This window comes from Aristolochia californica, unplaced genomic scaffold (assembly GCF_029961685.1).
Source record: "Aristolochia californica isolate CCGP_79_NKW_82.1479 unplaced genomic scaffold, dmAriCali1.0.hap1 SCAF_7, whole genome shotgun sequence".
NCBI lineage: Eukaryota > Viridiplantae > Streptophyta > Magnoliopsida > Piperales > Aristolochiaceae > Aristolochia > Aristolochia californica.
Window position 1 is genome coordinate 38,130,179 of NW_027182268.1, and position 21,882 is coordinate 38,152,060.

Sequence of the window (21,882 nt, forward strand, 5' to 3'; positions counted from 1 at the left end):
TTGTTTCATTAACTGAAAACGAAAGATTACTTGTGTCTGATTATGGAAGAAATTACTAATGTTTAAAGGAAGGAATGAAAAAAAGGAAGATTGCTTGTGGCGATTGCTTGTGACAGATTACGAAGGGAAGATGAAAGGTATCTTCACTTTCTCCATTTTCGTTCCCTTCTCTCGCCAACAGGAGTCGACATGACGGAGCGACCATCATTGATGCCTACGGTTTTTCCATACGGGAGCCCGTGGAATTTAAGCTCCATGTCAACTGTTCTACAATATGACCATAATTTAAAAAAATAAGAGGTTTATTATATATTTAATTCTTTTATTTATTTATATTTATATTAAACATGAAAATATTATAATTATTAATAATCTTCTACCAGCAAATTTTAAATTTTGTTGACAGAGAATTGCCTCTACCAATAAAAATGAAAATTCACTAGCGGAAGTTCGATAAATAGAAACGGGTAAACGAATTTTACCAATGACTTTTCGTCTGGAGAAATCTATTTTCTTATAGTGAATAAAAATTTTTTAAGAACCACTTATGAAGGGCATTGATTGGGTGTAATTAGGGGTGATTTGAAATTTATCGAGCTCGAGCTCTGAAATCGGCTCATTTACCTTAACTAGCAGAGTTTGACCTAAGTCAGGTTCATTTCATCGGCTCGCGAGCCAGCTCGAGGTGAGTCGGGATCGGTATTGGGTCAGGAGCGAGATCGAGGGGGGAAAATTTTTCCCAACTAATAAGGTTGAAGTGGATAAGATGAGAAAGTAATTCAAATTCAAACTCCATGAGGGTTTTACAATGATGTAATTAGATTTGGCCTACCTGTCCTCCTCAACCCATTGCTATTTGTAAGCCAAACTACCACCGCTAGCCATAAACACTTAAACACTTATCATTTCCTAGGCTATGGGGATAAATTATTTACATCGGCTCATTATGGATGATTTTGCAATCAAATTGAAAACATTCAGTCACTGTTTATCTTGGAGATTCTAATGGTGAATGAGAAGTAAAAAAAAAAATCAATTTGAACAAGAAAAATAGGAAAAATTGTTGCAACTCACCATCCTATGAGGCAAGACCTCTAAAAATAAAAGCACGTTCGGGGTGATTTTGTCAATTTTATGCAAATGAAATGTTTGTTTGGAATCCCATAGAAAATAAAATAAAATAAAATTTTGATCATTATTATTCTTAAAAATATTTAATAAAAGGGAGAATTTGATTATTATTTTATTTTTAATAACTATTTTTTAGAATAATAATGATTAAATTCTCATTTTTTTCCAAATGGTTCCAAACATACCCTTAAGCATTTTAACTGAAAAATGGGTTCTGCCCTACTTGATCATCTACCTTTAAATTTACATATACAATCTTAATATCAAGTTTCTTCAATATTTCGTGTAATTTGTGAATCACTTAAAATTGCCATAGTTGTTTAATTAAGCAAACTAGTGAAAAAAAAAGAAGAACAAGTAACATTAAATAGTAAGCCAGTGAATAAGCAGGCTCATGGACGATTCAATACAAAAAATTATTTAGTGTGAAACATATGAAATGCTATCGTAGTTATTTGATAACGATCAACGGTTATTTCATCCGTTCAATCAATAATTATCTCAGCCAGTACCAAATAGCTTTTCGGTATTGTGGTATAAACGAGCTTACTCACTCTCTAAATTGACCATGATTGACCTTTTTTCCTGATATTCCTTCTTTAATCATATACATTTATAGAAATAACGGATGGTAAACATATCGGCAAAACGTGTCGGTCTTATTTTAAATACCGGCACTTTTTAAAACCCGATACATCACTTCACGGAAGACCCAACTTGTCCAAGGTGTCGTCCCGCAAACACCACCATATCTTGATGAAAGCTTTTCACGACTGCAGATTCCGCGTCAAGGGAGGATGCGCTCGTAATTTTGAAAAATTTAAAATAGGGAAGAGGATAAGGGATGCGTTGGTAATTTAATGAATAACACGCACTACGAAGGAAATGCAAATCTGCCGGCCGTCATGTAACTCCGAAAAGGCGGGAAAGGATTGAAATGGATTTCCAGGGAAAAGACGACGTGGAGCTGTAAACGTTTACAGACAACTTAGTTCGCGTGTCCGACCGGACAACAGACAAAAACTTGATTTAATTTCAACAACATTTTTCTTACGAAATTATTATTTTGCCACGTTTCGGAAGGCTTTGAGTTTTGGCTTTTACGTAAATACCATTAAATCTTGGTGCCCTTGGTTGGAACTTGATATCAGCATTCAAAATTCAAGTAGGTCCCGAGCAGATCTGCTTTATATAAAGCTTTCGCTTTTTCTACGTTCGAGCCCATCCGGTTCGTTGAAAGCTTGACGTCGTTAAAGCTCAATTTCTTCCCCGCCGTCCGTCGTCCACAAATTCCACCTCGACGTCTCACCGGCATTTAAGCGTTTCTCCTCCTTCAGATCGGCCCAGGCCGCTATGGTTATATAACCTCCGACGCGCACGTTTTGGGGGGACAAGGCAACAAGCTCGGCATTTGCGAGGCTCGAATCTCCCTAACATTCTCCCGCATTGTCTTCCATTCATTAGGTTTCCACAATTATTTTGAAAAAATCTTGACTCGTGCTCTTCTCGATCTTTTTTTTCTGTTGAATGTCTTGTGCATTATCTTACATTGATCAATTCTGAGTCTCGGAAGTGAAAGCTCTGATCTTTGGGTTCAGCTTGCTTTGTCATCTCCCTGAATCGAGGTAAGAACGATTCAACATCTGCATTGCTCTTGTTTTTCTTCTGATTCGTTTATCTGCTTCCAAGTACATATTTTTTTTCAAGTTTATTTTTTGAGTCGATAGTTTATAATATTTATTTCAATCAGACATTTACTTTTCCCCCTCAATTTTTTTTTTTTTCTGTATCACTGATTTACACTTACTTTTATCAATTTGGCTCGTTGTGGTCCTTATTTTCTTTTCTTTTGTTTTTCTGTTCAAGGCACGAAGTTTTGCTTGCGGATTTCTCCTCCGGATCCACACTATTAATTATTTTCCTGAAACACTTACCGGTTTTACTCTGCAAACATCCAGAAAGGTTTACAGAGTAAATATCCACGGCTGTAATATGGAGATTATATTTGACGTTGATGGCTCAAGTAAAGTCCTTAAAATGCTCAATTGTTGAAACTTATTCTTGCACCTGACTGGTTATGAAAGTTCTTTTCTATTTGAGGAGATCTCTCATCTCCTCTTTCAGAAAGTCATGATGTTCGTTCCACAGATGCAGTTGTGAAGGTGGAGGCAACCTGAAGCCTCTTTTAACAGACTGCAGAATGGATCCTCATTCAGAAGATTCGTTGAAAGGGAACGGGGAAGCCAATGGCAGTACTGCGATGGCCAATGGCAACTCTTATCTGTCAATGCGTACCAGCTTAGAGGATGATGATGGTAATAAATATATTTCTTCTAATCTATCTTTTATCTTATCATTTGATTTTCTCTCATTTTTACATTTGTGAGTACATCATCCAATTGCAAATTTGTTGAATCAAATGCAGCAAAGTGTCGAGCAAATGTGATGGAATGGTTAAATAATTTGTTTCCCCATTTAAAATTGCCCTTGGACGCCTCTGATGAGGAACTGAGGGAGTGCTTGATTGATGGAAGTGTCTTCTATGGCATTTTGAATTGGATGAATCCTGCTTTCCCAAATGAGGTTAGATCTTATTGATTTATGTATTTTTTATAACATTACATGTAAGTATTTCTGTTTCATGCTTACTTGTTATTGCAGGGTCAAGTTCCTCGTTTGGAAAAGGTTCAGAGGTTTATCTCAATAATGGAAGAAATAGGATTTCCTGTGTTTGAAGTGTCAGACTTGCAACAAGTATTTGTCTCACATTTTCTTTTTTATTTAAGTGTATTCGTGAATAAAGGTGTTGTTTCTTTTGTGGCAGTTAAACCGTTTTTTCAGTTCCTCAGATGTCTTTCACTGTCTCTGCTTCCTAATTTTTAAATCTGTAATTGGTCCTGCAGACCATGACTTATGTATTGTAATATGGTCTACTTGTGTGGTCTGCATCAAGTACTAATCCACATCTTGAGCTTACATGACTTGTTGTTGTAGGGATCTATGACATCAGTGGTGGATTGCCTTTTGGCCCTCAAGGCCAACTCTAGTGCTGAGGTTAGAGGAACTAGCTCGCCTGTGAGTTATTGGAACCAGCTAAGGAAGAAATGGAAACTTCAAAAAACCATAAATGCAGAGGGAATTGCACATGGTGATCAGTCCGCACAAGCACCTGTATCTCCTAGGACTGCAGAAGAGAGACGGAGAATCTCTCTGGAGTTGAGATTTCAGCGTGCTCTCAGAAGTCCTGTTGTGTTAGGTATGATATTAAGTTTCCATATAACAGAATAGATGAAGTTAGATATCACAGAAATGATTCTTATTTGTGTCTCTGGTGATTATTGCGCATGCTTTCATACTTATCATTTGTTTCCGTTGGGACAAAATAACTCTGATATGGCCGTCATCTTGTTTCATAGTATGTTTACAAAGAGTGCTATATTTGACAGATAGATGTCATGCTGTATGTAGTACTAGTTTCTTTTCCTGCAAATTTTTAGTTTTTCAGACCTTTATACTTTACTTTGATGTTTTCAAGACTTTAGTTTTGATGTCATCATAAAGTAAAGAATTTTTACATTGCAGCCTTTGCTACCTAAGTGCTATGTAGATGCTGGGCATGTATGATAGATACAGTTAATTATCATGGTTTGCTAGTCCTACTCAATTATTGTATTTTGCTGTATGCCCTTATAACATATCTGACATAGGTTATATCAGTATAGTGTCATGTTATATGTTACTCATGGAATAAATTATTTTCAGCTGATCTTGAAAAAATATCTTACGAGTCTGTCCTCTTTTTGCTCTGCTTGTTGCCTTTATGAGTTTTCTTTCTCTCTTGTTATCATGGTTGTATGGTTTATTTGTAACACAACTTTAGATCACCTAATATATTTCTTTTTTTTTTTTAATTGTAGAACCATCTGTTACGGCATTACATCATGAACGGCATAAGTTTCATGAGGTTTTTCAACTTAGACAAGGACGCTATTCGGATCTTCCCCCTGCCAAAATTTTGGAGATGCTGAAGACTGCCAGTTTAGATGTACAATTTTGAAGTGAAAAATCAACTGAAGTTATGTTAAGTACTTAGTTCTTTTTACACACTTGCCTAAAGTTTTTTTAGCGCCTCTTTGTTGCAGAGTGCTCCAACACAATCACTTCTTACTGTTGTCAATGGGATTCTTGATGAAAGCATGGACAAGAAGAATGGGGAAATTCCCCATGTATGTCAGTGAAAAAAACTGTATTTTTATTAAAGCATTCTTGGATCTACCTTATCCTTTTGCTAATCCCAACAATAATATTCTCTTACAGCTATTAATTATTGAAACTCATCTGTTGTCCTCTTATTACTCAGCGTGTAGCATGCTTACTAAGGAAAGTTGTGCAAGAGATTGAACGGCGAATTTCAACACAAGCAGAGCATATAAGAAATGTAAGGTTGTATTAAAGGTTAAGTGCTAAACTAAGTATTTGTCAGTTTTTGTTATTTATAGGGGTCTATTGGTGCAGCAAAGTAACCTCATTAAAGCACGTGATGAGAAGTATTTGTCTAGGATCAAAGTACTTGAAACACTAGCTAATGGTTCACATCAGGAAAACCAGGTGTGTTTTGTAGTTTAAAATACGAATTAAGTTCACCTTATGGCTTTATGTGTTTTCCTGTCAACATTTTCTCTCTTGTTACTTTTTCACTGTATATTATTTTTCTTGATTTGTGAAAAATAGATATCTACCAGTGGATCTGATGCTAACTGCACTTTATTTATTTTTTATATTTTGCAGATATCTGTGAACCATCTGCAGCAAACAAAGGTTCTAGATTTAACATGTCAATCATTGTTTACAATATCAATCTTTCATTTACGGATTTGCATTTAAAGGTCATCTATGAAACTACAATAGCATCCTATTGCTTGTGTGGCCATATCTGTCATCTAACTTGTCCGCAAATGTCATGACAAAGAGAATAGGCAACCTCTGAGATGACCTAGAATAGAAATAACAGTGATGATTGTAGAACTAGATCTTCTTCATCTAGTCCTGTGGCACATACTTCATTGACTTTCGAATCAAAGTAGCTGATGGTGGTTCCTAACCAAATCTAGCATGCAACTAGCTGGTTTAGTTCCCCTTGCCCAAGGCTGACGATCTAATATGAAGCTAGAGAATTTCTCTTCGGACATATTTCTACTTGGAATGTGAGCAAGTATAACTGTTCAACGAGCAGTCCTGGTTTGCTTAGGCCTCCTTATTGTCTCTTGAGCCAACAAGTTGTTGAAGTCTCAGCTTCTTCATCTGTCCAAGTTTTAGTACTTGGACTGTCCTCATTCTGCAGTTTTTCTGCAACAGTTTTGCATTTCCATAAAGATAGTTATCATTACTACTATCTCTTCTTTGGCTGTACAGGCAATAAAATACTGTTCAATGTACGACAAGAAGTTTGCCAACTTATGGACCTCCTTGCACCATTAAATGGGCTTTGGCTTTGAAATTTTTACCTTTTTAACTGGAGTCTGTTCACTACTTCAAATACACTCTTCACAAGGCTAAGTTTAATACTTCCTTTGCATTGTTTTCTGATCACCTTGAATTCATAGCTGATCTTCTTGCAGCAACTCGCAGCAAGTTGAGCAACACTTTTTTTTCTTCCCAAAGGCGAGAGAGCAGCAACACTTTATAAATGATTGAATGGAAATATCCAGAAAGAATAAATGGTTGCAAGAATAAGAAAACATTATGACTTTTGCTTGTTTGTTTCTTGTTAAATAGAATCCTTTTAGGGTATTGAATCTCAGTTGATAAAAATTGAGTTCCACATCTATAACTTCACATGTGTCAAAGTAGGAAATACTGGTCTCTCCTTGGAAGAATGAATTTGCACATGCAGTTGATTTATAAATATGGTCATTCATTGCAGCATTAGAATTCATATACTAATCGGAACTAAGTGCCATTGGGTTCTGGAATTGCAATTAAATGGAACAGATGCTGAGTCTGGACAGTGTCTGACTACTGTCCAACTGTATTGTGTTTACTGCAAAAGTAAATTTAAGTGAAAGAACATGCATGTTGTTGGCTGGATACTCATGCATCAGAATCATTTAAGGTAATTATGAACCACTAGAAGTGTGTCATTGACATAATGCTGCCAAAGAGCTTACATTTTTTTCTTCTTTATTTTGAATCTCTAATTTTGTGCTATCCCTCCATGTCTGGATGATTTGTCAATGTTGTCACCTATATGGTAGCCTTGTAAAAGGAATGTTACACTTTTTGAGGTCAGTGAGGTAGGTTAATTGCCATTCTGATTCTACAAATGAGAAAGGCAGTTTAATCACTATTTTAAATTTAATGCTTTAATACTCTGAGGATTTTTTTTCATTTGTTTTTTTTTTTTTTTTTTACAGATTCTTTGATAAGAGTTTTTTGTTTGTCACTGATTTTTTTGCTGAAGCAGTACTTGATTCTAACTTGCATATTGCAGGCAGAGAGGATCAAAATGGAAGAGGCAAAAAGACTTGGGGAGCAAGATTTATCTAGACTTGCTAAAGAGAAACAAAACTGTGACAATGAAATCATGGAACTCAAGAAAGAACAGGAGGTAGTAAAAAGGACATATGAAGAGCGCTGCCGGCAGCTGGGAATGCGAGCCATGGAAACTAAAGTGGGGCTAGAGGAGAAATTAAAGGAAGTGGAGCTTCTTCTAACCAAATCAAGGAAGAAAAATCAAGAACTTGAGGCACTCTCACTTTCAGAAGTTCAAAATTGGAGCAAGAAAGAACATACTTACCAGACTTTCCTGAGTTTTCAGTTTCAAGCTCTAAGGGTAAGTTGTAGATGTCATTTTTTTATTTAAAATTCCTGTAAATAATACTAACATGAGGCATATGGTTTTTTGTAAATTGCTAGGATGTGAGGGTGTCTTCTGGATCCATTAAGAAAGAAGTGTTGGATGCTAGAAAGAGGTGGCTCGAGGAATTCAATGACTTGGGTAGATACTTTTATATACTTTTTCCTTATAATTACTTTTTTGTTTAATGTTTGAAAATTTCTCCATTGATTATATAGATTTATGTTACTTGGTTCTTGCATAGGGAGAAAGCTTAAAGGTTTAGCAGAAGCAGCTCAAAATTATCATGCAGTTCTGGCTGAAAATAGAAAACTTTATAATGAGGTTCAAGACTTGAAAGGTTTGATTACTTTACATCAACTCACTTTTAAATGAGATTGTTCCTCTTTTTCCTAGCTGTCAAACTCTCAATTGGTTTTCTTATGTAGGAAATATCAGAGTGTACTGTCGTGTAAGGCCATTTCTTCCAGGCCAAGCAGCAAGGCAGTCAACTATTGAGTATATAAGTGCGGATGGAGACCTGATTGTTGCTAATCCTTCCAAAGAAGGAAAGGAAGGGCACCGGATGTTTAAGTTTAATAAGGTCTTTGGTCCAACAGCTTCTCAAGGTTTTCATTTTATACCTACATTTTCATTTGCATAAGTTACAGATATTGTCTTATTTTTGAACTTAGATGTACACTTCATTTTTTGTAGAATATCTCATATTAGTTGCAGTGAATATCTCTTTTGAAGCATGTAAATGGAATCTCATTGGTTAGAATTTTCTAGAAAAAAATGTCACATTTGTTATAGACAATTTCTTGCAATGAAGGTTGTATATTTCTTCTTTTAAACTGATGAATGGTTTCCATTCTTCTGTCATGTTTATCTAGTAAATACTATATAGTAATGATGGTTTAAATGGTATGAACTGAGGCAGTTAACCTATCCTGAGAGAACAAAGTTACATTATAACTTCTTTATACCAACTTAAAATTAGTAAGAAGAATGGGCCAATTTATTTTTGGACAATCACCATTAATTTTTTTTTTTTAAATTTTTGGACATTAGGCAAATCTTCTGCTTTCCTCTTCCTTCATTTTTCACAAGGGCAAAAATGCTGTGTAATTTTCTATTCTGGAACTCTTATGAATTGATAAACTTAGAACTTTTGTTTGTAGCCTTCTTCTGCATTTGTTAAGATATTTTTATTTTATTAGTTGTATCTAGAATATACAGATGTTAACCTGCTCAAACTTTGATCGATTTTCTAGTGTTAGTATACACAGAAGGTGAGGTTTGCTTAAACTAAAAAAGTGGCCACTGACAATCATCTATACTATCATCTCATCTTCATCTTATTTTGGAAAAGGCCAGTGAGTATTTAAGGAAATTCAGGAATTGTACAGATTGATTCTTACTAGAAATTATATACCCAAATTAGTCGACACTGTGGCATCCTCTTGCAAAGGCTACACATGATTCTCTAGTTGTGGGGAGTTCCTACTCCCTTTCTCCCCTAATTTTGATTGTTTTTGGCTATCTCTATGGTTGTCTTTTTCTTTTTTCCTTTAACAAAATCAGTCACTGTTTTGAAGAGAAAAAAAGAATCTGCTGAAAAAGTTTAAGTGTTTGCCTCCTTGATTTGTTGAACCTCATGGCTTTTGTTTTATGAGCCCATGCATCACATGACCTTCATATTTGATGAATTCTTCCTTGAGTTAGCTTTTGCTCTTCTCTTTGGGGGTATCACAAACTGCTCTTAAATTTCTTAAATAATTAGTTTGATCATGTAAAGTTAGTTTCGTATATGTCATTTTGCTTGTCCCTCAAAATACATAATTTTAATTATGTTTGTTTTTGTTAAACTATTGACAGCGGAGGTATTTTTAGATACACAGCCCCTAATACGGTCTGTTCTTGATGGCTATAATGTTTGCATTTTTGCTTATGGCCAAACTGGTTCCGGGAAAACTTACACAATGGTATAAGAAGCCTCCTTATTTTATGATTTTGCATTTAACTTTCTATATCAATTTGGTTTCGTGTTCCTCTTCAAGATATATGATTGGATAATCACAGTTGGTAACTTTAAGCATCCGAACACTTCTTACTCGCAGACTGGCCCGGAAGGAGCGTCTCTGGAGGAGTGGGGGGTGAACTTTCGAGCTTTAAGTGACCTCTTTCAAATATCTTGGGAGAGGAAAGTAACTGTAGCATATGAAGTTGGGGTTCAAATGGTCGAGATTTACAATGAACAAGTTCGTGATCTACTTTCTAGTGGTGGTTCAGCAAAGAGATATCCTTCAATTTCGCTTTTATCAGTGAAATTTGGCTTTTGTGGTTTGTTATTGAGTCATGTCCTTTAGTACTATTAGCATCTTTTCCTTCCTTGCTCTTCACACCAATGGTATTTTCTCTAGGGTCTTTCTTTCCTATTTTTGTACTGTAATTCTATTGTATCAAGTTATTTTTTGCTGTGGTCAATTTAATGGACAAGTAGCTTAAGCAAATCTTTATGTAATCTTAAATGTGTGAGCTCTGAGATTTTCCTTGCTCCTAACGCGTTGATTTGTCCTGCTTTCTTGTCACCTTGTGTCTTGATTTATCTTGTTTTAGTTAGGTTGAAATGTGCAAGCATAGTCTTTCTCCTTAAATCGTTTAGTCTTTTTAACTTTTATTTTGTTCAATTGACATTTGCTGCCTTTAACTTGCACACACTTGGGATTTGGAGTACCTCTCAACCCAATGGACTTGCTGTCCCTGATGCCAGCATGCACCCTGTGAAATCAACTGATGATGTTTTGGAATTGATGCATGCGGGTCACTCAAACAGATCTGTTGGTGCCACAGCTCTTAATGTCAGAAGTAGCCGGTCCCATAGGTATGTGTTATACAGGTTTACCCACTTCCCTGATCTCCTGTTTTTTAGATCCTAACACTTTGGATATTTGCAGTATTGTCACTGTTCATGTTCGTGGTATGGATTTGAAGACTGGTTCTGTTTTGCGTGGTTCACTTCATTTAGTTGACCTGGCAGGGAGTGAAAGAGTCGAGCGTTCTTTAGCAACTGGAGACAGGCTTAAAGAGGCTCAACATATCAATAGATCACTCTCAGCACTTGGAGATGTCATCTTTGCTCTATCCCAAAAAAGTGCTCATGTACCCTACAGAAATAGCAAGCTTACTCAAGTCCTTCAGGGTTCCTTAGGTCTTCACCTTGAAAGTTTCTGAAGTTATTTTTAAACAACGAGTGAATTGCTTCTCTGCATTTTTAATCCCTTAAAATTTTGTATTCTCTTGTTTTATTCCAGGTGGTCAAGCTAAGACCCTCATGTTTGTACAACTAAATCCAGATGCTTCATCATATTCTGAGACCTTAAGTACCTTAAAGTTTGCTGAAAGGGTCTCTGGAGTAGAGCTAGGAGCTGCAAGGAGCAGTAAAGAGGGCAAGGATGTTAGAGAACTGATTGAACAGGTTTGCTTCAATAGGAACCCTTTTCCATAAATGGTTTACTTTCTTCTGAGTTATAAATCTTTTGAAGTTTGTGCGGTTACGGTTCGTAGGAAGGTGGAACTGAGGATCCACTCAGAAAAGAAAAAGGAGAGATGGTTGCTGGGATAAAAATGTTTAATGACAACTGATCTTTAGCTTCAGTCACAACTGTAAAGTTGCTTCTATTATTAGTGTGCAAATGAGTAGACTGAGTAATGGATGTATTTCCGAATTTACGTAGTGGGCACTTATTTCAACTTAGTTGCTTCTATTATTAGAGTGCAAATGAATATTTCTGAGTGTACATTGTTGCCTATTGTTGGTTGTTTTGATGGTTCTAATATGCTCAAAGTCACTGAAAGAGTCTGAATTGGAAGATTCAATCTTTTAATATAATACTTCTTCAATTGGATTTCATTTGAATCTCTTCTAGGCTTTTTGCCTGTCAGTAAGGTTGCAATACATGAAATGTTTTGATTTAGTTGACTGACTATGTCTCACGAAATACAGCAGGTAACTTATGGAATAACTTTTCTTTTTTCTAATTTTTTTGAAAACCTTGGTTTAATGTGGCAAAAAATTATTTCTTGTGGTGCAAATGAAATTAATTAACGAGAAGTCTGACTTGAGAAAAGTGTGAATCCTCTTACACTATTGTTATTGATGAATGGAAGTTATAATTATCGAAGTTATAGCATACATTGAAAATTGTATGTTAAGTTTTATATTTGCGAAAGCAGAGTTGTCTAAATTTTCTGTCATCTGTCAGGTGGCATCCCTTAAGGACATTATTGCTAAGAAAGATGAAGAAATTGAGCATTTGCTACTCCTCAAAGATCAAAGAAGTGCATCTTCAAATGTATGCCATGAACCACAGCGGGCAAACTCATTGAGGCATTCATCCTCCTCTCCCCATATATCATCTATTGGTGCCAAACCACCGAAGAGAAGTCGAAGTCTGTCACATGGAAGAACTAGTGCAGCTGCTGAGGTAGATAATTGCTCTGACTGCAGCGATAAACATTCTGAAGGCAGTTCTCAGCAGTCTATGGAAGATTATAGGCATCAAAAGGAATTGCTGGGCCAATCAAAGCCTTTTGGAGCTGAATTTGGAGAGAATTCATCTGCTGATGTTGAGCTCTTGGGATTTGGAGATGGAGAATCTGAGGATAGATTGAGTGATATATCTGATGGTGGCCTTTCCATGGGAACTGAAGCCGAAGGTGAGGTCACCCGTCTACTCGAAGGTGTCAAACTGGTGGAGTGCCCGAACAAGTAAGTACATGTACATCTTTTGACTGGGGATAGGAGCAAAATGTTTTAGTTAGTGATCCCAGTACAGATTTTGTTGAAGAGGACATAACACAATTTGGTTACCCAGCGCATAAAACTCTTCCATAAAAACCTCACTGCTTCCATCCTCACCCCATGCTATTCTATAGGTGGCCTCATCCTTCAACAAAACAGAAAATATTTTCTGGCCCTGTTGAGAATAGATTTTGTAAACTTACATTTGGAGTAAACCAATTTGTTGATTATTTTCATGTGCTATATGTGGCTGTCCTAGCTCACCTTTTAGTTGCAGTGTCCGGAAGATAGGGGCATGTGCTTCCATGTTCAGAAACCCAATTGAAAGGGTATTGTAATTGGGGTAGGGGGTGAAGGATCAGCCCATACAATTAGCCGCTAATGCTGTTAGTTTAAATTAGCTTCATGTAGATCCTTTATGGTTGGGTTTGGTAGAGTCTTGCTGGAAAGAATCTTCTGTTCTTTGTTTCATCCTTACCATGCCAATTTCCTCATTTCTATGCTTACTCTAGATGCCATGTTTCAATCATCATTTTTATTTAATTAAAGGCTATAGTCTTGTTAAGAAAGATTGGTCTACTTATGTTTAAATGTTTTACTTCACTTTTTTTCTGTGATTGCTTGGTCATGAGCCTCACTCTCTATTTGTTTGGTGCTCTGTTGCATTGGCTCAGCTGGTTGACTTAATGCACGTTCTCTTTTAAGATTCAATTATTATAATCAGCTCAAGTATCCTTATCTAACAAATAGATAAAATGTAAGAAGCATTTATTTTTCAACACATTACAGTTTTAATCCATTATGCAGATCTAAATTTCCAACTAGACTCCCTCGACCACCACAAAAATCTGGGCCACTAGCTATGAGTCGTCTGGCGGCAAAGGAGTCTCCTAGGGTATCATCAAAGGAATCTTCAAAAGTCTCATCAATAAAGGAGATCTCTAAGGTGTCAGTGAGTAAGTAATGTTCTTTATCACTCTCACCTAAGTTATGTTAGGATGTATTGTAGATGTTCTCAAAGTTGAAGAACCCAGTTAGCTAGCTGACATGCCTCCCAGGGACATTCGTAGCAAGTTTACTCTCCTATATGAGTGAGTTAAGTTTGCTGGATCATTAGTACATGTGTAATCCAGAACTGGCAACTCTTAAGGGTCTGTTTGGAACAGAAAAGAAAAGAAAAGAAAAGAAAAGAAGAGAATGAGAATTTGACCATTATTATTTTCAAAAATAGTTAGTGAAAATGAGATACTGATTAAATTCTCCTTTTTAATAACTATTTTTGAGAATAATACTGGTCAAATTCTCATTTTATTTTCTTTACTTTTCTTTTCCATGAGGTTCCAAACAGACCAAAGACTACTATTCTGCAACTTTGTCTCACATGCACACACATCTCATCAAAGATTGATGGGCTGTTGATGAGCTGCATTTGCATCTTGCATGTGTGAGATTATGTTGACATAACTCTGCAGGGCTCAATCATTACATTGAATCTTTGGCTGAATGGCTAGACAAAGGGTTTATAGAGTAACAATCTTGGTTTCGAGGCTCACCAGGATATAGGTGTCGTGTGTGTGATCAATGTTCAAGAAAAAAAAAAAGGCTCAGCCATCTCATATTATTTTCTTATAATGTTCAGGTTTGAGAAAACCCACAAACCAAACAGCGACACCATTGTCATCAACAAAATCTACTAAGCGTTGGCAGTGAAGAAATTTTTCTTGGGGGTATTTTTGTATTGTTGTATTTTTTCACTTGCTGCTGTAGTTTTACTAATTCCTCCATGGCTTCTTTTTATGTTGAGAGCTCATTGAATGTTTTGAGAATGTAATATAGGCTCTTAGTGATTTTGTATTTCATTATTGTAAGCCTCCCACTGTGTGTGATGGTAATTTGTCAATACATCTATGTAGAATGGTAGTTTTTAGCAAGGTATATATCTGATTTCCTGTATTTATCATACAGAGATTGAAACGCCAGCACACCCCCTTCAAACTTCCAGATCTGTAATCATGTTCTAGGATGCCCTATATCACTTCTACTGCCGATCTGACAGCATGTTGGGGATATGATTTGGAACTTGTCTCTTTCATGTTTTCATCCCTAAATCAAAATTGAAACTCTATTCTGCCATTTTCTTTTTGATTGATGAACTCCTGCACTTGTAAGCACTATCCAGGAAAAAAAAAGGTTTTCTAACTCATGGCATTACATTAGACCTGTCTTCTATCTTTGTATTAACAGGACTAGTGCGAGTTTATAAGATTTCCAGAGGAATTCTATTGCTGGTTGGCATTGTGGAAGGACATGCGATGGCGTTCCCTCGCCATTTTGATTGAAGCATGGCTTTTCTTTAAGTGCTGTAGTTTTACTAATTCCACCTTTCCATTGCAGGTAACTGACTAACGTTCCTCACTAAAATTTGAGCATTTCAAAGATGCTGCACAAACTCTGCAAATTTGGTAGCTATTAGGCTTATCTTGTATTCATTTATCTCCTCTACTGGTTGTTTCATTGCTTTCAAAGGGAAAATTTGATACACTCAATTCACCTCTAAACTCACCCCTCTAAACTGGACCAACAGGTATGGCATTTAAATGGTTGCATGACAAAAAAAAAAAAAAAAATCCTAGTTAAAATTGTATATAAAGAGAGTTATAAGAGGCAGGTCACCTACTCACATAATTTTACATCTATGGCTTCATTTAAGACTTTTCCGATGTCTACCAGTGATCGTTTTAGTAGTTCTTTGCAGAATTATTAGACATGGTCTGGATTGGTTGGTTAGACCAAATTGAACTAGACATGGTCCCTCCACTAGGTTTGATAGTTTTTTTCCCTGGGAGTTAGTCTAACATCTAATTGACCAACAAGGTAGCGCGTTACTTGGCTGACTTGGTCGATCAGATATGAGACTGGTTCATGTGGGAAAAGTTTTCCTCATGCAAACAACAAGGAAAGGGGCGCACCCCCCCTGCATCTTCTCTTTGAACGGCTCACAAGAGGGGGGCTTCCCCATACATCTAACAGATAGAGGTTTCGTGTGGTGGAGAGAGGGGGAATCTCCCCTATTGGTAGGGATAGCAATGGGGCTGGTTCTCTGCCCTTACTTCCTTCAGTCGGGGATAGAAGGGATACCTATGGTTTTCAACTCACTGAGTCAACCTGACCCACAAATAGGATTCACGAGTGGGTGAGTCTGGTCATGGTTTTGGCTTGATCCATATATTTAGGGCGAGTTAGCAGTGAGTTAGGTCTTATTCACATCGAGTCCAGCTACCAAACTTGCATTCGCAGTCTCACTTGCTTGCTTTGACTCTAATTTTTGGGTACCAAAGTTAGGTCTCAGTTCTGAGTTGAAAAATCCGAGTGGAAGAGGTTTTTGATAACCAAGCCAAACCTACATACAATCTTTCAAATAATACCATTCTGAAGCTTTTCATGTATTCCAACTTCTTTATAATAACATAAAGAATCAGTTTACAGTTTCAATCAATACTTTGAGTACAAACAATGGTATTATTGAGTTTATACATAAAAAATTTATGATATACTTTTTATGCTGACTATGCAGGTTCAAAGTTTGACGGAAAATCAACTACTGGGTATGTGACAAACTGGGCCTAATTAACATATACACTCCAATTGGAGAAGTGTTAAAAAACAATTACAAAGTTAATTTGATCATGTTACCTAACTTACTTTTATATCTTGATGTAATCTTATTCCTTACGTTGAATTATGCCTAAAGTCCAAGTTTCATATAAATAATACATATAAAGTGGGAGATATAAGAAGATTAAGGTTTCATTTAAGTGAGGGGCTACTTGTATTTTTTTTATTTTTCGTTTAATAAATAGGCTTAGAGACGTACACGCCACCCTAGGCAGCTTTATTGAGCGTTTCTGTCCCACTCTCTTTCCCTCTCTCTCTCTCTCTCCTTTTTTCACCAACCTAGAGGCCGGTCATATGGATCGGATCCCTTTGATACCTTGTAAAATAGGTATAGTGAAGAAGAATGGGGAAGCCAAGGTCTGCAATGTGCAGCCTACTCGATGGAATCACTTTATTAATCTCACTTAAGTGATTAATTACAATGGGACATAAATACCCTTTATAAGTGGACTTATACACAAAGGAATAAAAAAAGGTTAAGATTGATTGAAATTACAACTTCAACCTCACCAACCATTAACCAATATCTGGACACTAGCAATTGGCATAAATATGACTACGCCTATGAGCTAAAATTTAAAAGTTAACATGGTTTATGCAATTTTAGGTAGATAGCTTCTTATGTGTTCAGTGAGGTGAAGTCTAGCATTCTTAGTGATTCTTATAGAAGTCAGCTATCAGAGGTTCCCATCGGTTTTAGGGCTCTTGGTAAAATTGCAGGTGCTGTATGGAGCGGTCGAGTTTGAAGAGCATTCAAGAGGGGAAAACATCTTCAATGATACTCGTGCAATTTATAAAAATGCCTATGATTTTGCTGAGTCTAAGAGAGATATTCATAATCATTTTATGCTGAAAGCTATGAAGTTTTCTTGGATCTTGATAGTACAATTCTGACTTGCAGGCAATCCCACTAGTCGTTGGATATGAAGTGCTTGCATATATTATCCAATGTGTATAGGTGTTTTTAATGGTTTGTATAGGTCTATAATCAAATATACTGGGTAAAGGGGAAAGGAAAATAACAGTGGCAATGCATCTCAATCAAACCGAGAGCAATCTAAAAAAATTGGATTCACTTTTCCCATCCATCTCTCTTCAACTTCGCATGGTATCAGAGAAAATACTCATATGTGGGCCTCCACCCAAATTATCGACAAGTAATAGCCCAAATAGCTTACACTTGTGAGGGAGAGTGTTAAGGAATAGTCCCACATAGATTAGTGAAAACAAATATGTTGAGTTTATTAGTTGGGAAAGATTTTTCCCTAAGATAACTTATTATTCACAACTGTAACCAAAAATCATAGTATATCTTACTTCGTTGCTGCCATCATGTTATAGATGTGGAAAAAAAGATGATAGACAAGAGTGAGACAAATCGCCACCATGACTTGCTGCCTAACAGAAACTGTCTTGTGGCCGTTCTCTGTAGAAGAGGAGTCATGATCTTCCGTGACGGTGGTTGGAGTGTAAATGAATGCCATCGATATGGGGTCGTCTTCGTCTTCTAAGTGAAAAATGGGTCTTCCAACGGCATGTTTGAAGAGCCCGTCGGTCCATACCTGAAAAAGAGGTGATGTCGCCACTTTAATCAACTTCTCCACTTTGGATTTCCCGGATTAGTTTAAGATATTAAATGGCTCACCTGCATTTGATCTCCAATGGTGACAAGGAGAGCTTCTTTGTCGGGTGAGAAAGACATCCAACCGATTCTCGATGAGTAGACGTGAAACTCGGATGCCCCGTTGCATGCATGGATGCATAAGGCATGCGGGTAGTCGGATCTTCTTATCAGCATTCGGATAACATCGGATTTCAGAGCACTCAGTTCCCGATTTTCCGGTATGTTTCGACCATGCTTGTAGAGGCATAGGACTGGATTGGCCATTTCTTCGCATGATTGTCCATCCTCGCATGATTTTGTGCCAGAAGCTTCTATTAGCGACTGCGTCACTCTCCCTGCGACCTTCTCTATCTCCCTCCATAGCTCTTCTGTCCTTCGACTGCAAATGGGATATTTCTCGTTAATTCATATATACAAATGTTGTTTGCCATGAGATTTTGTATTTGTTAAGAATGAAGATGGATAGAAGTTTACTTAATACTAACTTCAAACTGTATTTAGAAATGAAAAAAGAAAAAGAGAATGGTTGTTTTAGTGATGCAGATACAATGGTAAGAGTATAAATAAATAAATAAAATTCATGTGTACTTTCCCTACTTTTTTTGTACATTAACAAACCCTTAGTCATTATTTATAGGCATTTCTTAAGTTTTCTTAACAATTTACTCAGATCATTGATGATAGAGCTCTGATACGATGTGAAGTTGGGTCCAATACCCATCACAAAATAACTAGACATTAAGGAAGTTTTTTTTTCCAACTAATAAATTCAAGATATTATACTCACTAACCCATGTAGGATTGACTATATTCCTTAACACTCCCCCTCATGTGTAGACCATCTTTTGTGGCTCTAGATATAGATAATTTGGGTGGAGGCTCACATATGAGTACCTTCTCTGATACCATCTAGATTATGAGGAAAAGGAAATTAATTGTCATATCTTCATTGATGTGGAAAAAGGTATTTATAGACAGATTTATAGATACTCCTAATTAATTACAAAGAATAACTCTTCAATTGTATTGTATTAATTACAAAAAATAGTATTAATGTTATTACTCTGTAATAATCACTAATTTGAGTTAGTATCATTTTGTTTAATTTAGTAATCAGAGATGGACGGAAAATAGAGCTCTCAATCCAGCCACTATTGCTCGATTGCTGGCGTTTACAGGGCTCCCCTATACATGTGCATTTGATAAAATGAAAAACGGTAAATAAAGAATTACCTGAAATTCGAAAATCCGTCGGGCCAAATTCCCTCCATTAACGTCCTTGCTTCCACCTTTTCCTCGTTCCGACACCAATAGAATTCCTCGCACACGTCTCCTTCCTCCTCCTCGTACGAGACTTCCTCAAAACCGTACCGTCTCCCCGGCGATCTTTTCACCACTTCCTTGTTTTCCTCCGAGATCTCGAAAACTCCAGCAGCGGCATTCTTTACCGATTCGATCAAATTGTTGGAGATCCCGTGATTCACGAGCTGAAAGCAGCCGAAGCCGGTGGCGTACTCCAGGCTCTTCGAGAGGGAAGGATCTTCCTCTACAGAGATCAGGGTCCGGAAATCGATCTCCGGCGGGTCTATCATCGGGATTTCTCGCGGGAAAATTCGATCCGGCAATAAAAGATCCGGAACATGAAACGAGCAATCGAGAAAGTCCGTCAGGTCCTCGTCGTCGACGGCCGCCGTTCGTCGGCTATTTGCGTTGGATATGGGAGACGGCGGGGGAGCTCGGAATTGCGGCGTGCGTTCCGGCGACGTCGCCATGCCAAGAAGACAAAAGTAAGAGTGATGGAGGAAGTAAAGAGAAGAGGAGCGGAAGAAAAGAGGAAGAAAGGGGAGATGGAAATGATTCTATGTCTCGGATGTCGGAGACAGTCTGAGGATCATCGATTGTTTTCCTTTTGGCAATCGCTTTTTTTGCCTTTATTTTTCTCTCTTTTGTTCGTTTATTTATTTCTCATTAGTTTTCTCCCTTGATTTACTCAGTGTTGTCTTCCGCCGGAATCCGCCCGGTGTCCTTTTTGCTTTTCTTTCCTTCTTTCGTTCTCTCGAAAGTCGGCGACGGCGAGTACGCTCAACCAACTGTTCAGAACAGCAAACGATGCTCTGGAAAGGAACACTCATCTGCTCAATTGGGTCCAGACATATGCGACAGGACGGTTCTTTCCATTAATAACAAATTAATATTAGAGAACCAATTTCTGAAGGGTCTACATGCACAATCAACGGACGCTGGCCATTCCGGCGAAAAGTAAGTCACATAGATCTGATCGCCTGAAGAAACAAAAAAATCAGACAGGAAAACATTTGTACCAGAGCCATTGTTTTTTTTTTAAAGGAAATTTTATTCAATTACTCATTTAAAAAAAATATTAACGAAAATAACCACGACACGTCATCTTTGACCTCGAACATTGTGCCACATATCATGCCATGCCACCACCCGGAATGGACTTACACATGTCATATGCCAGATCATTGAATCACCTCATCATTAGACACATCTTTGACACGATAGCAGGCCATTTTTCTCAATTATCTTTTTATCATTGATTTAAGTTTTTTTTTAATTTAAAAAGTATTATGAAAACATTAATTTTTGGTTTTAAAATTTTCCCATTTTTTAAAATATGTATATAAATTATTTTTAAAATATTTTTAAAATGTAATTAATACCTTACATTAGCGATTTAGGATATTTTAAATTTAAACAAATATTTTCTTAAATTAATTTTAGTTTTTAAAAATTTTATTTGTTAGTACATGTTTTATACCTTTTTTATTATAAAAATATATATTAATTAATTAAAAATATATTCTAACCTATTTAAAACCTTTCATTATCTATTTAAGATATTTTTAATTTCAAAAATAATTTAAAATTAATAATTTAATTTTTTTAAATCTTATTTATATTTACTTGTTTCGTTACCTTCATTTTATTGTAATAAAATATCGAATTTTTATTTTAATTATTTAAACATATCTTTTTTAATGTAATTAATCTATTTCATTATCAATTTAAGATATTTCCTAATTTAAAAATTATTTTACTTTTCAAAAATCTTATTTGTCGGTATAATATTTATTACCTTCTATTTAAAATAATAAAATATAAAATTAATATATTAATTTATTTTTTAAAAATCTTCTAATATGTTTAACACATTTCATTATCAATTTAAGATATTTCCTAATTTAAAATTATTTTACTTTTCAAAAAACTTGTTTGTCTGTATAATATTTATTACCTTCTATTTAAAATAATAAAATATAAATTTAATATATTAATTTATTTTTTAAAAATCTTCTAATATGTTTAACACATTTCATTATCAATTTAAGAAATTTTCAAACTAAAATATATTTTAGTTTTAAAAATCTTAGTTGTTGGTACACGTTTCATACTTTCTATTTATTGCAATAAAAAATATATTTTTTATATTAATTATTACAAAACGCATCTTCAAAGTTAAAAAACACCCTTGATTATCGATTAAGCATCTTTAAATTAATTTTAAGATATTTTATTTGTTGGTACACGTTTCATTACCTTTTTATAGTGATAAAATATTAAATTTATATATTATTTAGTAAAAAAAATTCTTCTAATTTGATTAACACCTTTCATTATCAATTGAATATATTTTCTATTTTTAAAAAAATAATTTAAAATTATTTTAGTGTTTAGAAATCTTATTTGTTGGTATGGTTTTCATTTTCTTCAATTTGTTGAAATAAAATATCAAATTTGTATATTAATTATTTAAAAATATTTTTCTAATGTAATTAACTCATTTTA

The 21,882-nt window shown here is 35.7% G+C and overlaps 2 protein-coding genes across 5 annotated transcripts; one reads left to right on the forward strand and one right to left on the reverse strand.

Annotated features, from left to right (window-relative positions):
* Window positions 1–2,372: 2,372 nt before the first annotated feature.
* Window positions 2,373–14,947, forward strand: LOC137935952 (kinesin-like protein KIN-14C). 4 transcript variants are annotated; one of them, XM_068780393.1, is made up of 23 exons: window positions 2,373–2,756; window positions 2,998–3,446; window positions 3,557–3,714; window positions 3,793–3,885; window positions 4,126–4,387; window positions 5,049–5,176; window positions 5,274–5,357; window positions 5,492–5,569; window positions 5,647–5,739; window positions 5,920–5,949; window positions 7,622–7,963; window positions 8,047–8,128; window positions 8,232–8,327; window positions 8,416–8,595; window positions 9,848–9,954; window positions 10,090–10,268; window positions 10,689–10,853; window positions 10,927–11,180; window positions 11,284–11,447; window positions 12,235–12,740; window positions 13,581–13,729; window positions 14,413–14,500; window positions 14,739–14,947. In XM_068780393.1, the coding sequence occupies exons 2-22, from the start codon at window positions 3,332–3,334 to the stop codon at window positions 14,481–14,483; spliced, it is 3,336 nt and encodes a 1,111-aa protein (XP_068636494.1). In that variant the 5' UTR covers window positions 2,373–2,756; window positions 2,998–3,331; the 3' UTR covers window positions 14,484–14,500; window positions 14,739–14,947. The 4 variants fall into 4 exon arrangements, with proteins under 4 accessions (XP_068636494.1, XP_068636492.1, XP_068636493.1 ...); XM_068780391.1 differs by lacking the exon at window positions 14,739–14,947 and having other exon boundaries at window positions 2,998–3,154; window positions 3,280–3,446; window positions 14,413–14,718; XM_068780392.1 differs by lacking the exon at window positions 14,739–14,947 and having other exon boundaries at window positions 2,373–2,595; window positions 2,730–2,756; window positions 14,413–14,718.
* Window positions 14,948–17,620: 2,673 nt separating this feature from the next.
* On the reverse strand, window positions 17,621–19,911 carry LOC137937750 (jasmonate-induced oxygenase 4-like). Its single transcript, XM_068782906.1, has 3 exons — window positions 19,306–19,911; window positions 18,094–18,451; window positions 17,621–18,010 (listed from the first exon to the last, which is right to left on the reverse strand). The coding sequence occupies exons 1-3, from the start codon at window positions 19,842–19,844 to the stop codon at window positions 17,762–17,764; spliced, it is 1,146 nt and encodes a 381-aa protein (XP_068639007.1). The 5' UTR covers window positions 19,845–19,911; the 3' UTR covers window positions 17,621–17,761.
* Between the last annotated feature and the right edge of the window lie 1,971 nt (window positions 19,912–21,882).